The sequence below is a fragment of the Lissotriton vulgaris genome, chromosome 5 (genome assembly GCF_964263255.1).
Source record: "Lissotriton vulgaris chromosome 5, aLisVul1.2, whole genome shotgun sequence".
NCBI lineage: Eukaryota > Metazoa > Chordata > Amphibia > Caudata > Salamandridae > Lissotriton > Lissotriton vulgaris.
This window is the reverse complement of record NC_141693.1, coordinates 1,755,680,283-1,755,695,911: the sequence shown is the minus strand read 5'-3', so window position 1 is coordinate 1,755,695,911 and position 15,629 is coordinate 1,755,680,283. Positions and strand designations below refer to the sequence as shown.

Here is a 15,629-nt window from a genome sequence, read left to right as displayed (position 1 = left end):
TCTCATCACCTCCTAGTCGAACTTGGCTACATTTCTCTCAGAAGTGCTCCAGGCTACAAGGGGGTGTCTGGGGAGTCCACAGGAACTGCTTTCTGCCCTGGCAAGGACCCCAATGGTCTCTTTTCTTCTGCGACTGTAATACGGCGAGGGTGCTGAGGTAAAAGGTTTCCCCATTTCCAAGGGGCCACACCTCCATACACATGTGAACTCCTGAAGTGATTGCGCCAGAACAAGGTAGGCACCAACGCACACCTCTGTATAGAAGGGGGCTCAGAAGCATCTGCAGCCCCCCCTGGACACCAAACGGCTTCATGGGTTCAAGAAGCGGACACACGCACCCTTTGCAGTCTCAGGGTACCAACTGTATCACGGCCCCAGATGTTCAGTACAGAAGAGAATGAATATAGCTTTACATTACCCCATATTCATTTTAAAAGCACAATGCAGACATTAAACCTGGCACGCCTTAAAACTACTTAAAATATCTGATCGCAAAAAAATGATAAGCCACACATAGGTGCGTGTTTTTCCACAGTACAGGTTCTAGGTTTATTTTAAGTTAACTGTAACATCTGCTGCAATTGGAGGGAACCAAGACACACGGGCTATTGTGCATCGGTAAGAGGGCAATGCTGTCACGGTATTATGAGGAATAACGTGGCCACTACATATGTAAACAGGATATTGCAAGGGTCATCAGACGTCCATTGCCTTACGAGGAGGCAGAGTTAGAAGGGTACGGAGAAGCTCGTTCCAAGGACCAATCGCTCTCCTCCAGATGTCAGTCTGCGCTCTGCACCACGCGCGCGCGGATGCGGAGCACCCCAAAGCAGGCAGGCAGGAGCGTGCCGTCGGAGTAGGATTCCCGCCGAGGGAGCTGCAGGTCCGAGCAGGCCCACGCCGCTCTCTGGAGCCGAGCCCCAGAAGGGGAGACCGGCTCCCCAGGAGGGGCGGCCACCGCTCCTGAAAGGCACACCGGATGTCTACTTCCGAGGCAAAGAAACTGAAACAGGAGGAGACTCCGACAACAGTAACAATCAAAGGTTTCCTGCTCCCTCTGGCAAACACGGAGCCAATACAACGCAACTACGACTAACTAAGCAGGGTTCAAAGAGCTGGGCTGGAACATGACCACCGGTCTGCATTGTGCAAGGGGCTGGAGGCACTAGTTTACCAATGGCTCCATGCCACCAGTGACACCACAGTCCACACAAAGTGTTACTTCTATGCACTGTAGTGACCTAGCAATGGAGCTCAACTGGAGAAATGGAGATGAACCAGGACTTCAACTCCTAGAATGCATTTTCGTATTACAGTAGCACACGACTAACCCTGCTGACATGGATTCCTCTGGTAAACCTTCAGTCAAGAAGCTTTAATGAACTATGAAAAACAGGGTGGGGCGAGGAAGGGTCTTACTCGGCTTGGAGGCCATAAAGAATAATTTCATGGCTCAAGAAACAAGCCCCTGGGTAATTCCTTTTATTGCCTACAAGGTCCAGAGCCAAGTCATTCTTGCAGAATAACTAGCCAGGATGTGAATTAATTCAGGACATGTGGCAATCTAGCTCCAGCGACAACGGTGGACTCCCGATTACCACAAAGGGTTTACGTGTCCTCCAGTCTACTGTACCTTACACCGTACTATAGCGGTCATGTTCCTCCAGGCATACATTTACAGTGCTAGTCAACGGTGGACTCCTGATTACCACAAAGGGTTTACGTGTCCTCCAGTCTACTGAACCTTACACCGTCCTATAGCGGTCATGTTCCTCCAGGCATACATTTACAGTGCTAGTCAACGGTGGACTCCTGTGAATGCAGTTATGTTCTGATGTCACTCCCAACTTCCTCATGCCTATTTTTCATAATGCAACTCACTCTCCAAGTAAATTTACAGAACAAACTCCTACTTCTCACCACTCCTACAGTATTCTCTCCCCCTCTCTCTCACTCAGCCTAGCATGGAGCTTACTTTGCAAAAACAGGAAGTGTCGGTGCAAAGGGTTTTTCCTCAGAACCCCACAGCTCGCGCTGACCAAGACCAGGATTGACAAATACGAAGGCTGCGTAATCTCAATTCCATCTCACGCTTCCTTCGTGCACTCCCAGCCCCTTTATTTCACTAACGTGGGTTCTTTTATGCATGCTTTCTCTCTTACTGTTTTTTAGTCTTTTTTCATCCTCTTTTTATCCTGGTTTGTTTTTCTCTTTCTTGCTGTGGGTCAAAGTCAGATGATGAAAATTAAGTGCCAGTACCAAAAAAGAAGTACTAATGGGCCCCATCTGCTACCACCAGGTCAAATTGAGCACTGCTAAGTACCCAAAAAAAAGCCTTATCTCTAGGCGAGGGGATAAAAACAAGCACAGTCAAATTCAATAGGCCAGTCTTGGATTTTGAGTTCTGACTAAACTATTAAATAGAGTCGGCTGCAGTGAAAAAAATGCAAAAGAAGAAAAAAAAGCTTTCTGTATACCGTGCATTTGAGAGAAAGAATTTAATGTTCGATGAGTCAGTGTACATTCTGGATGTAAAGTAGTCTCATGTACTGCAATACCACATACAGGTATAAATAAACACACAAGTACCTTGAAAGGCACAAAGGTGATTCTTTCTGGGTTATATACAGTAGGTCTAAAACCTACAAAACACCAGCAAAATAATGACCATCAAACTTCTATGTATGTGCTGGTGTAGGTACACCAGAGAGCTGTAGGCAGAGGATGTGAAAGTGCTCGTGTCTTGGAGTTCCGTTTCATATGTCACAACCAATGAAATCTTGGACCAAGTGTCCATTCTTTCTCCTACAGGGCTGGCAATGCATTCTTGAAGTCTGAGTACCACTTCATGGGAGGATGTGGAGCTGCTGGGCCATGCACCCCATCAAACCTCGAGAAAGACCTCTCAAGTCTGACAGAATCTAAAGAACTCTGGAAGAACTTGCCCCAAGCCACTCACCCCATCACACAAATGGTGGAGAACGCTACAAAAAATTTTTGATGTGCAATTTTTTTGGTTGCCAGTTAAAATACTTTGAAACCAATACACAACTGTTGTTCAGAAATTAAACAACCGTGAGCTTACTGATTTATCAAATGTCAAATACCTGCACAATCTAATTTGAAAACCCCCCAAAATATAAATATGTATGAAAAACGCATCCCCACTAAGAGTAAAGGGTATTTCACTGTAATCGAAGTTTAGCTCAAACTCTCTCTCCACTACACATATGGCTAAAAAGAAGCCAAACATAATGATCTGAAATTTGCTTAGAAATTCTAAACACATGCTACTTGTAGGTAGCATAGGAGCAGAGGCTGCAGAGCAAAGGCATCCAAGACCAGAGACACAAGCTGATGGCAAGAACACTGCGCTCTAGCCTGGGCAAGGACACAGCACTCTAGCCAGGTCACTGATTACACCAAAAAGAACAGAACATGCAACTACACCTTTTATCTTAGGGGCAGCACAGATCTGCCCTAGTACAACCATGGTGCAAAGCATGCAGAAGAGCAGAGGAAGAACAGTCACTGCATTTCTAGGCTAAAAAGGCGCAATGCATTTTTTAAATACACCCAACAGTAAGGATCTTACAATGAAAAAATTCACACCACATCTTTCGATATATAGCCATCTTGGGCTCTCCATAGGCAGATTCACCTCTTGACCATTTTAAAGTTGCGACCAACGCTGAAGATGCAGACTTCATGTGACCAACGTGCCTGGTTATCTTTTTTGTAATCTTTTGGCAACTTTACCTTTTACAGCTACTAGTGTCGAGGAGCTGAAAAAGTTGGGTATTACTTCAGGGTGGAGTCGCCTCATCAGGAACTACCTCCATACTACTCAGCTTTGACTAGACAGGCAGATACTTCAGGGTGGAGTCGCCTCATCAGGAAGTACCTCCATACTACTCCGCTTTGACTAGACTTGCAGATTTCACCTCATCACCACAACGGAAACGTCCAGTCTAGCCTCAATTTTATGATCATTATCTTTTAAGCGCCGCAATCAAAGGACACCAGCGATTTCCTGCTTGCCAATATGTATTTATTGTGGGCATTTACTGACAGAAGTAAAAAATTAAAAAAAAGTTTCTTCTTACAGAACCATCTCAATACAGCAAGTATTAATCAGACTGCAAATTGTGGCTGGGCAGAGAGGGTGTAATAAACACAGTGACGGGGTTACACCGAAAGTCAAACTTCTGTTTGCGATGTTAATGGATACATTTGAGATTGCCAATATGCTCTGAAAAAAATAATTCAATCTGCTATATAGCAAACTATTTGCAGGTAAGAAAGAGGTAAGCAACAATCTTTTTTTTTTTTAACATGAGGTGTAGGGTCGCCCTAAGCAACAAAAATTCATAAATAAAGGAGGGGTATTGCTGGGTTGGATTTAAACGTGAAATTCTTACAGCGGCTGTATATCCCTGCATAGGTGCCCTAACCAACAGGTGACCTAACCAACAGGTGACCTAACCAACAGGTGACCTAACCAACTGTTTTGCAAACGGAGGAAATTCCGTGATGTTATGCGACGCTGGTCAGCATTTCAAGGCCCAAGTTAACAAGTTAGAATTTTCAAAACATACATTAGAATCTACAGAACGCAAACACATTTACAGAATGACGTCGCAAACCAAGCATTTGCACGCAGGCACGCGACAAAACAAGCGGACAACAGTAACCTACAGAACATTTCCAGAAGTATCCGGGAGATGTTAAACTCGGGTCATGGCTTACTCAAAACTCAGACCTTCACGTGCTTCGGCTTGATCAGCGATTGCCGGTTCAGAGCATCCCCACACAGGCATGTCTTGACGAAAACAAACGTCTACCAGCCCTTGCCATGATCAAGACGCTCCACGGATGCTTGTACCTTGTCCTTTATGTTAAGCCTTGGTGGGGAGAGGGGGGGGGGGGGGGGGCGTTCAACTGGACCCCCCCTCCCCTAAAAAAAAAAAACACAAAATAACTATGCCTCCCTGAGAAAAATTCCCAATACATATATTTTTTTCACACACAGAACAAAATTTCAATTTTACAATTAAAAGCGTCGTCATGGTACTACTACCAAAACTGCAAAGTATAAAGAACACCTATAGAACCGGCCCTTTGCAGTCTGTCACTGAAAGGGGGGTGGGGCGTTTACAGGTGGAAAACATGACGCCAGCCAAACAACATTAAACTCAAACCGTGTAATTGCAAAAACACACCACTGCAAGGTGTACAAAGTCTCCTGAAAGCCAGGCCGGAAACATGTCCACGCGCCAGGCCCGTCATCTGCTCCGTGCCCCCTGCCAGCGCGCGCCAATCTGGCACAAAGGTGCGCCTGTGAGCTCGCGGCAATAGAGCCGCCTCTGTCAGCTGCAACGCAACGAGGCATCGTCGTCAGAACTACCATTCAAGAAGGATAGTGTTATCGCACACTGCTCCCGAAAAATACTGGGCTAAGCCCAGCACTGAAACGGCTCTGGGGAGGGTGAAACTGCGACGCTGGCCACAGGAAAGTCCGCTTTTGTGTTTCTTCAGCAGCAGCCTGTGATTGCACATTGAGCCAAACTAGAACAACAGCTGACCACTGCATTCACAAGAATCCGGTAACAAGTGACAAAACGCCTACAAGAGGAGAGGTTAAATCATGGAGAGACCACCGTGCAACAGGAAGCATTACGAAACAAGACTACGCTTCTCAAAGTTAGGAGGATGAAACACTAATGCAGCCCTGGGTGGGTTGTGCACCTGCTTACGCCTGCGACTAGCAAACTGCACACAGTTCTCCTGGCGTCACTCAACTTGTAGAACTATTTTCTGAACTAAGGTCTGGGTGGAGTAAGGTATGTGAGGAGTAGCACACTGCCGGTTGCCCCACCGCTCAGGTGTTTACTGGAAGCAAGGTGCAAGAAGAAAAAAAGTGAAGGGTGCAGAAAAATTGTGGCAGAAATAAGACAGCAAGGGATTCTATGACAGCATGGATGTGTAGTAAGTTATACAAGCGGCCTTGTTAGGCAAAATTCTAAGTATTTTGTACCAAATCACCTGAAACTGCCCATCTATTTTGTCTTATCTAAAGACTGGACTTGTAGCGTAAACAGGTGGTGTCATTAACCACCCCAAGGTTACTATGATACCTTTCAAACTCAGTGGAAAGTAGGAATGGTTGAGTATTCAGCTAGGCTTTAAAGCTATGGCCTCCAGTCCTCAAGAAGTCCCCAAGCCCCATCCAGTGGCCAGTAGAATCCACTGCATTATTGGCCATAGCCTCAATCCGGCGCAACGATGAACCATATTCCCATTCTCCGCTGAATGTCTATGCCTAGTCTCAGGTCTTAAGCACACACTGTCCAACACCAATAAAATGCCCAGTACAACACCCAATATGCTTGCTATCTTGTGTCAACACGCTAGGGCGATTCATGATTTGCTAGAATTTATGCAGAGTGATGACCTTTGAACCGTACAATCATAATATTACCAAAAATATTGCTATTTTCAAATTAAATGAAAAGTGTGTATGCATTATACCACAGCACAACATCATTAATCTGGTAGTATAAGAACACTTTACTTGGTCAACTCATTGTCCAATCAAAACAGGTCACAAATGATCAACCTTGCAAGGATGCAGAGACTGCAGAGTGCTGAAACTGCACGGCGCGCCGACAGTTCGCCAGACAGGTAGGTATCCCAGACTGTGCACAACAGGTTTTACTGGCTGTCTTGCTATTGTCGACACATATGACCGAGGTGAAGCACAGGGGAAGACTGGGTATGCATCTGGGTGTTGCTTATATGGGGTGGGGAAAAGAAGCCATAGAAAGTACTTTGAGGTGGGGGCGGGGTGGCTGTGGGAGCCTGGTCTTATGGCAGGGTCAGCTCAACTTAAACTACTGCAAACCTGCAACCACAGATTCTTTACATGGATGCCTCAAGGCAACAATCCTTTTACAAAAAGGAGTACCTCCGAGTGACTCAGTGGGATCGGTATTTCAGTCCGAGGTTGATATTTATGTTCATGAGCGGGCATTGTACCTAGTCATCCATTTACCGACAACAAGGTACGACATGGCTGCAATTAGACCCAGAACAGACCTCTGCATCCAGTGACTAATGCACCATTGAAGGACTGGGTACTTCAGCCTAAGGGCATAGGATAGCCGCACAGCCTTCAGTGGGACGGTGAACCCGCGACACAGAACGCAAGAGATTCCAATACTATGATGATCAACATCACGTAAGGAGCATATGCCAAGCTTGCATATCATCCAAGGGATACAATTGCTTAAACTAACAAAAACCACAACTCCACCACAAAAACAAGCAGGATTAAATACTCACTCCCACACAGTGGGCTCCGCCTCTAGCAAGGTTCAAGATAAAGACTGTTCAAATGTTGTGCAGGTCGGTGCACAGAAACAGAGTTGCATACACAATACATCGGAACTAAGTTTTTAGATTAGTCACACATTTTCAACTTAGTGGCAGATCTCACAATTTTTCTTCTGAATATACCGACAACAGTCCTTTAGCTCTTTCACTGAAAGGGGAAGCACAGGTCCAAGAAGGTCTCAGTGTCTGAATATGGGTTTAAAGTTAAAAGGTGTACAGGCAGGAGAATTGAATAGTATACCAAACCAGGTCCACAGAAGAGGGCGCAGAGAAAAAAAAAGGATGACAGCCACATTATGACAAGATAATTAATTACCCAACAATAGCGACTAAAATCGGTTACTTAGACAATCTAGTAAAGCCCACCTCAGAAATCGCAATGATTAGTATCCAGGAAGCCCGGAAATACACCCTCATGCAGGAAAGCACATGATCAGGTGATACTAAGAGGCAGGAGCTTGATAGGCACCTTCCTGCACAAAACTGACGAGGAGATTTTCAGACACTAGTGACCCGAAAGGCAACTAGTATAAAACAAACCCCAACAAAAGAAAATAATGGAAGATATCCCATGAATACTCATGTCACATAAGTGTGTTAGTATTTAAAAAAGGTTCTCATTTTCTACCAATAAAAAAGTAATAAATGAAGGAAAGGAAGAGGCAGGTCATGCAAACACCCAAACTGCAAATCTGCAAAATGCACTCTGCCTGTGTTCGTGCAGTAACAAGTTCAACACATTTTTGCAGCCTCATCCTGCGATTAGACTCCTGTACTGGAAGATCAAACCCATGACTAGTTAGGGGCTGTTCTTAGTCAACCCACTCAAACACCAACCCCAGATAAAAACAATGTTAAATGAGAGAAACGACCAACATTCAGGAAAGTGGCACAACTAGACCTTACTAGAATATATGCAATACAACCCAAGCAAACTGTTTCTCACCCCCATAGACTCTGTTCCTTAAAACCAACCAACCTCATCTCTATAAAAGAGACAACACGAAGGCTGCTCAGGCACCACCAGTGCTTGTGCGGAAGCCAAGAGGGGTGCGGAAGGAGATGTTCCGTTATTTCTGATGGGTTTCATTTTAAATGCGGACTGACATGTCTTCCTCGATTAGAGGAAGAAAACAATTACACCAGAGACTAGGACTGCCCATCACACCACAGATTCCCATGGACACCAACAGAGCAGACATTGGCAATCTGATTGCGTATATGTAGAAGTCTGCAAATGAGGGACAAAGTAGGGCTATCCTTTAGACGGCAATCTATCAGCAAGACATCTAATCTAATTAGTGATGCATGTATACATTTATCTGGAAGGGATAGGGGAAAATCGTAATGTAATGAAAGAGGGGGGAAAAAAAGTAGGGTGATACCACCCTGAACCTCCAAAAGCTCAGAAATAAAAAAAGAAAGCAAATTAATCCCAGCAACTGCGTCTGTCAACCCCAAGTAAACAACTGTGTGGAGCTACAAGAATACGTTGACATTGCACTAAATAACAAGATTAAAAGGTTGGCACCAGCATCTACTCAATTAACACCTTCGACATGCAACAACAGAACTCTGCTTTCCCATGGTTGCATCACTGCTTATCGGTCCTTTAATGACACTTCATATTTGCGCCTTTCAGTTGCTTAGATATGCTGGGTCTGCACATCTACGCAAAGACACAAAGTAGGCGCTAAATAAAGTCTGATAGAAAGATAAAACATATGTTTTATTCTTTGCCCAGTCATACAATCACCCCTGTTGGTGCTCGCCATCCGAATAAGGGAAGGCTCATCCCGAACTAAAACATACAAGGCACTAGCAACCAACCTTCAACAGATGATCCGACCTCAAGCTTTAGAATGTACAAATTGAAGGGATTTTCCTACATCCAGTTCTCATCTTCCTCCCTAAATTGAATGAGAATGATCTGCGGCTGTCGCCAACTCAGCGGCATCAGTAAAGCAGTAATCAATTGATTGCAGACTTACCATAGTAGGGGGTCTGATGTCTCTGTACAGCGGCATTACTGAAGAACCCCATCTTTAACCCTGCATTTTAGGCGTTGCGTGGTCCAATGACGTAATAGATATGACCCCAACAAAGCTTAAACCAGAAAAATGAGATCCCAGAGTTTCACGATTGAGATGCAGTCTACTTGAGCAATACAAAGAAGAAAGTGAATCCCTCTGTCCCTGGCCAGAAGCAAGAGGGAAGTGTATGGGATACACCAAATATGGAGTGCACAACTCGGCTGCGGACAATGATTCCGAGCTAGAGGAAGACCACAGAAAAACCAAAATTGGCAACAACCTCCCTTGAGAACATTTAATCAAACCACTGCCAAGTGCCAGACATAAGCAACAGACAAGCAATAAGAGTAAAAACAGCAGAACATAGCAAAGCATTCTGTACATTCGATATACTGTTGCCCCTTTCACAATGGCACCTTCCAATTTTTTTTTAAAAAAAAAAGGTATTTGAAAGTGAACAGCGATTGGGCGGAGTATTAGACTAGGCTGTGTGACACGTGACATTAGAATACAGTGTCACATTGTTGGACCGCTTCAGTGGAAGACTGGAAGAAGAGACACCCGGCGAAAGACAGAAATACGCCTATCCTATTGAATGTTCGACTGAAGCAGGCTTCGCCCTGATGGTCTACTCTGCTGACTTATTAATCTTCACCCTTCACTAACCCAAGCACAACATTAGAGGTGTTTAGTAAAGACTGTCGAACACAGCATATCCCATGTCTATACCTTTCTGACCCAACAACATCTTAACACCGTCAAGTAAAAGCCAACTCAGGAGTCTCTCGCTCATTGCCATGCTACACGATCAATCCTGCGAGCATCAAGTTCAACTGCCTCGAAAAACACACATGACCTTTAAAACACCAGCTTTACGAAGGCGCCTTCCTATATTTAGTCAATAGTAATAAAGGTTATAATGTTCACTAGGCAACCTTATACCCAACAATACAAACACACAGAAGAAGTCAAGCAGCAGAACAACTATACAGCTGACAGTATGGCTTTATATGGAACAGGGCAAGAGCACCTCAGCGGCACCTGTGCGATGAACCAGGGGCACACTTAGGTGATAGTGCAAGAGAGAAAGAAGCAAAGTAGTGTTCAATAAAACAGAGAACTATCCATGACAAGTACTGTAAAAAATCCCACATTAGAAAGTTATTAAGTATTTCTTGGAGACGCTTATTTACTCCATAGCACACTGGCTCATCTGTACTATGTAGACCATCAAACCACTTATCCCCGATCCTCTGAAGCTGGTTGAGATTAGTCAGATGCCCACGAACACAGAATGGGTTCAATATTACCATGACATACATAACGTGTATTTGTAAAGCGCATGTTCACCCAAGAGTATCTTGGCGTTGAATAAAACAAGGTACATTGTTACCCAACTCAATGTTACTCGGTATTAGAAACCACAGATTCAAAAATAGGAAAATATATGCATTTTTTTTTTGTAAAAAGTTTAACTTAAGTTCACAAATTCTCAGCAAAATATTTTAGCCAACCCCAAAATCCCTACTAGGAGGAAAGGAGGGGTGAAATAAATAGTAAGTCCATTGTAAACGTATAAATCAAAAGGATGCTTATTTGTGATTCAGTCTGCATAAGGTGTTAAAACCACACATCTACGAGGCAAGACTCGGAATAGCATATACTATGTGCCCATTAAATATACACAAAAAGCAACTATCGGCTTTACACATAGCACATGACAGTGCCACAATATTCCAATTCAGAACACTCAGAACATACCAACAACCCAGTCCATTTAGAATTAAAGCAACAGTATCATACAGACAAATTAAATCATGGCTTAAAATAAAATTAGATGAGATGGGACCCACACACGGGTTTCTCACAAGAATCAAGCTAGCCAAATTAAGAAACTCACAGTTGATATCGGAGCGGGTGTGTTTGTGGTGGTGTTGGTGGGGGGGATTAGCTTTGACTCCAATAAAAATGCAATATTGAAAAAAACATACATCAGAAAACCCACAATTTCAGGCACAATCCAGGCGTTTTAGCACCAAGATTTCAAGCAACCGGCGAATGCTGAGCTAAACAAACTGAAACACGACACAACACAATGCATACAGCAGTATTTCTCAGAGTACCATGCTCAAACTGTTAAATGTCAACCATCAGCACGACTAGAGATTGCAGTGAAACAAAAAGCAGCTTTGGTTCTGTTGCTATTGCTAGAATCTGCTGCCATTGCTGGCCTCAGCAAGGTTTAATTTACTTTTGAAATTCAAGGCTGTGGCATAAAGCCAACCACAAGCAAAACACATAATTTAAAGTGGACACACTCCATCAATCTGCCTTTCGTTCCCAAAATATGTATCAGAATAGTTGACAATGCCGAAAGAGCATCACAGTTTTTGGTTACCAACAGCAATAAGTAACAAATTAACACCAAGCTACCGCAGTGGTCGGTGAAGGAAAAAAAATACAGCAAGGAAAGTGGGCAAACAGCCAAGCTCCATTCACAAGCAAATACACAGCACAATAGTGCGATTCATAATCTGCGACTTGCACGAGCCCAAGGGTTGGCGAGCATGAAAAATATACCCAGTGGTTGGAATCTGGTAAAATAAATAGAGGGCGGCCAGCCCCGGCAGAGCACAGGCGCAAAGTAAACCCACACGTGGATACAAACGAGAAAAGAAATCTGTCTTCCTTACCTTCAGTCAACCAAGTCTCCTGGAACTGGCTTAAATCATGAAAGAGATCTGTGGAAAAGAGAAAGGTACGCTCAATATACAGTCGACAGTCAGGCCACATTGTGCTTTGAGATAACAAAACAAACAACAAATCACCTGCAGGTAAAGTCAGATGTGACATTACTGGCATCATACAGAAAGATGCATAGGATGATTGAGTGACAGTGTCTAACATAAAGTCACCTCTAGAGAAATTAACAAAAGTATTTCTGTAAAAATTGAATAACCAAAAACCATTGTTCTAGTATACTGAACACCAAAGCTCACAGTAAACACCAACACACAGCAACATAGCCTCTCTCGTGGAAGAGTTTTGAGATGGTTAAAATGACTTTAATCATCCAAGTTCTGATTAATAATCTGATGATATAAGCCAATGACACCATGGCACTTTGATTCTTATATTGCACTTAAAACACCATCACGTGATTCTAGGTACTCTAACCGTACCAAAAGAATACCGACAAGATGAGAAAGCGAGACATGCTTGTTCCTAGGTGTATTTGTGAATCCCAAAACCTACACGGTGCCTCTGAGCACAACTCTAACAATGAACAAGTCTTGAGTCAGTGAAAATAAACTGAAGAGGAGATGAGAGAAGCACAATCTAGAGAGAAATGCAAAATTAGGGTAGTGGAATCTAGCTGAAACTTGCAAAAAAAAATGCAAGTCATATTGCAAGTCCATGTACAACTTTAGCATCTTTTTTGTGCAATGAACAGATTTGCATATGTATCCCTTAAACTCGACTCAAAGATGAAAACCCCAATTACAAATGGAAACTGCAAACAGTGGTGTGCATTTTAATTCTGATGAAAAAAGTAGGCACTAGCGTTACTTATTTCCCACTGGAAACTGGCGGTTTAAGATGTTAGCAGTGGACACTTTAAAGGAAAGACAACGTATAAACGCCTGCTTAAAATTCCTCGAGGAGATAGCCAAGAGGCTCAACACAGCAAGAAAAAAGTAAATTCACAAAAAAAGATTCGTTTTATTCCGAGAGTGGGGGGGTTCCCTGAAGGAAGGTTAGCTGGGAAGAAGCATGCTGCGTGTTACCTTCCGATTCCTGCGGAGGCAGCTCTGTGTCCATGTACTTCCTTTTGGTTGCCATCAGAGGTCTGTCGTGGTTCCCATTTCCGTCGTTTTTCTATTGGTAAAAAAAAAGTCAAAATAAAAAAACATGAAAAAAAGACTCAAAATAAATCCTATGAATTAAGTAATCGCATGGTCTGCAAATCAAGGGTGTAAGCTTTTTACATTGAAAATGTGGAGGAAAGACTCCAGGTCGTCTGTGTCGACAGCATTATCTTTAGAAAGTAATTAAAAAAACACTAACTAGATATGATGAAAGTGAGGACTAAGACACATGGATGCAGAGTAAAGAAGATACTCACGTTTGGGAAGGTGTACGGCACTTGCTGGTCCAGGTATCCTTTCATCCTACGCTCCATTCGTTAACTGTTTGTGGTCATGAAGAGAGCACTTCCTCCTCCCCACGGGGTCTGTAGAAAAGAGCAGAGGAGGGAGAGAGGCTTGAATGGAGCGAGGGGAACCTGCATAGATAATGAGCCCCATTCACAAAAATGCACGGAGAGGGGGAGGGGAGATGCTCGCAGCCTCTGCTGAGAAGGAGCTGAGTGCAATTAGCTGCATCCATCACAGAGAAGAGGAGGGGGCTTGGGGGATGGGAGGGGGAAATGGGATGTGCCAATTTGCCAGCACATACAAAAACATCCGCTTGCTGCCAAAGGCAAGAGACACTTTTCCAGACAGGGGGAGGGGAGACAAGCAAGGGGGAGGGGAGTTATAACTTATAAAACAAACCCCACTTTAAAAATGTATAATACGCCATTGTGAGCGAGCGGAGATAAATACATGCCAGGTGGTGGGTGCCCAAGTGTCACTAAAGCTAGGGAAATGTGTGTGGGGCTGGTCCGACGTGGCGCTCTGAGAGACGGACCAGGAAGTTACATAGCGCCTTCGATTAGATCTGGCAGCTGTTTAATTGGGCAACAACAAAAATTCAAATTGGATTGTAAAGCAATCGCTAAACCTTTCATGTTATTTTTGCACACCGTAAAGTGAAAGAAACGGGGCACGAGAAATTGTTCACCTAAGTCCTTTATTGGTGGGGAGGGGGCACATTTTATGCGCGTTCTTCGTGCTCTTGGCGTGCACCAAACGCGACGTCACCTCTGATGTGGTCTGCTGAGCGCCCTTATTTCATAGAATTGCCCCGAGCCCGTGAGCACCCCACCACGTCTTCGAAAACTGCAGTGGGCCCCCGCTGATTTTCAATTGGCCCCAACGTGCACAAAACTTGGATCACTCTCTTCCATTTCCTTCGTAAAGCGTCCTTCTAAAGTTTATAAGCACCGCCACCCTATGTGTATTCTAAGCTTCTCGACTACTTTTTTTACATTACGAATTACATGCTCCAGTCATGCTAAAGTGCCCCCGATTCTTAGGTACCCCAGTTTGCATGATTTCTGAGGTTTCTCGCACTCCCTCCACGCCTCCAATTTCAAATGCACCATCTCCTGGGAACGTCGCAGCTGTGCCTAATTTGCAATGCACTGCGCTCCTTTCCCGATATCTGAGCCACGCGCGCGCCCCTCGAACTCTCTCCCTGCTGCTGCAGCCTGCGCTGCCCTGGGCCTGTGTGAGCCCCGCACAGTCGCACCAACTTCCAGTGCAGCTATGGAAGGGGCACCAGGCGCGCGTCGGACGGGGCAGGCCACGTAGAAGCAACATTAACCATGCGGGGTACCCTCTTGCTCCCCAACGGCTGTAGCATACGTGAAGCTCCCGCTCTGGCCCCCACCTCACCTGGGTCCCTCTGCAGGCTGGAAGAGCTCTCGGCGGCCGGACTTGTTTTTCTCGCTCCTTCAGCCACTTCTTGGCCCGGGAGAGCTGAGCCTGCCGGGATTGGTCTGTTTGTTTCTCTTTCCCCCCTCTGCCCCCCGCCCTTTGTCTGAACAGACTTTGTGAATGGAAACCCCTGTGCAGGACGCCTGATCCAATGGGAGCGTAGGGCTCGCCTGGGCGGGCTGCGTCGCAGCCAATCACCGCGTGAACCAGCCAGCTCCATTCACAGCTTCCCCCTCTCATTCATAAAAAAAAACACTTGGTAGAGTTCATTCATGAGGTTCTGTGAAAGAGAGCCTGGGGCAGGGGAAGCAGGGCCCTGCCAAGCACAAAAGAACAACACCGCAGCCACATGCGCGTTAACACTGTACTGTCTGTCCCGGCTGCAGGCTTCTAACGCCATTGGTGAAACAGACCATGTTTAATCCGAGCTAAACGCACAGTACTCTCGTCTCTCTTATAGCAACGCAACTACAACTTTTTAGCTTCGATCTAGCGCCATGATTTCCACTAGCCCATGCGTGCCATGTGCGAGAGGCTTTGCAGAGCCTGTTTACTTTGGTTTCTGGTATTTGTAGTTTTACTTTCCCCTTTGTAACTG

General features: G+C 44.8%; 1 protein-coding gene across 1 annotated transcript in view; it reads right to left on the bottom strand.

The window, feature by feature from the left end:
• ETV4 (ETS variant transcription factor 4) overlaps window positions 1–15,123 on the bottom strand; it is a 135,733-nt gene extending 120,610 nt beyond the window's left edge. The window contains exons 1-4 of the mRNA XM_086924011.1: window positions 14,990–15,123; window positions 13,555–13,662; window positions 13,217–13,307; window positions 12,122–12,169 (exon numbers count right to left, since the gene is read on the bottom strand). Of these exons, the coding sequence (XP_086780137.1) occupies window positions 12,122–12,169; window positions 13,217–13,307; window positions 13,555–13,611 (196 nt within the window). The 5' untranslated portion in view covers window positions 13,612–13,662; window positions 14,990–15,123. The remainder of the gene's footprint in view (window positions 1–12,121; window positions 12,170–13,216; window positions 13,308–13,554; window positions 13,663–14,989) is intronic.
• Window positions 15,124–15,629: the final 506 nt, after the last annotated feature.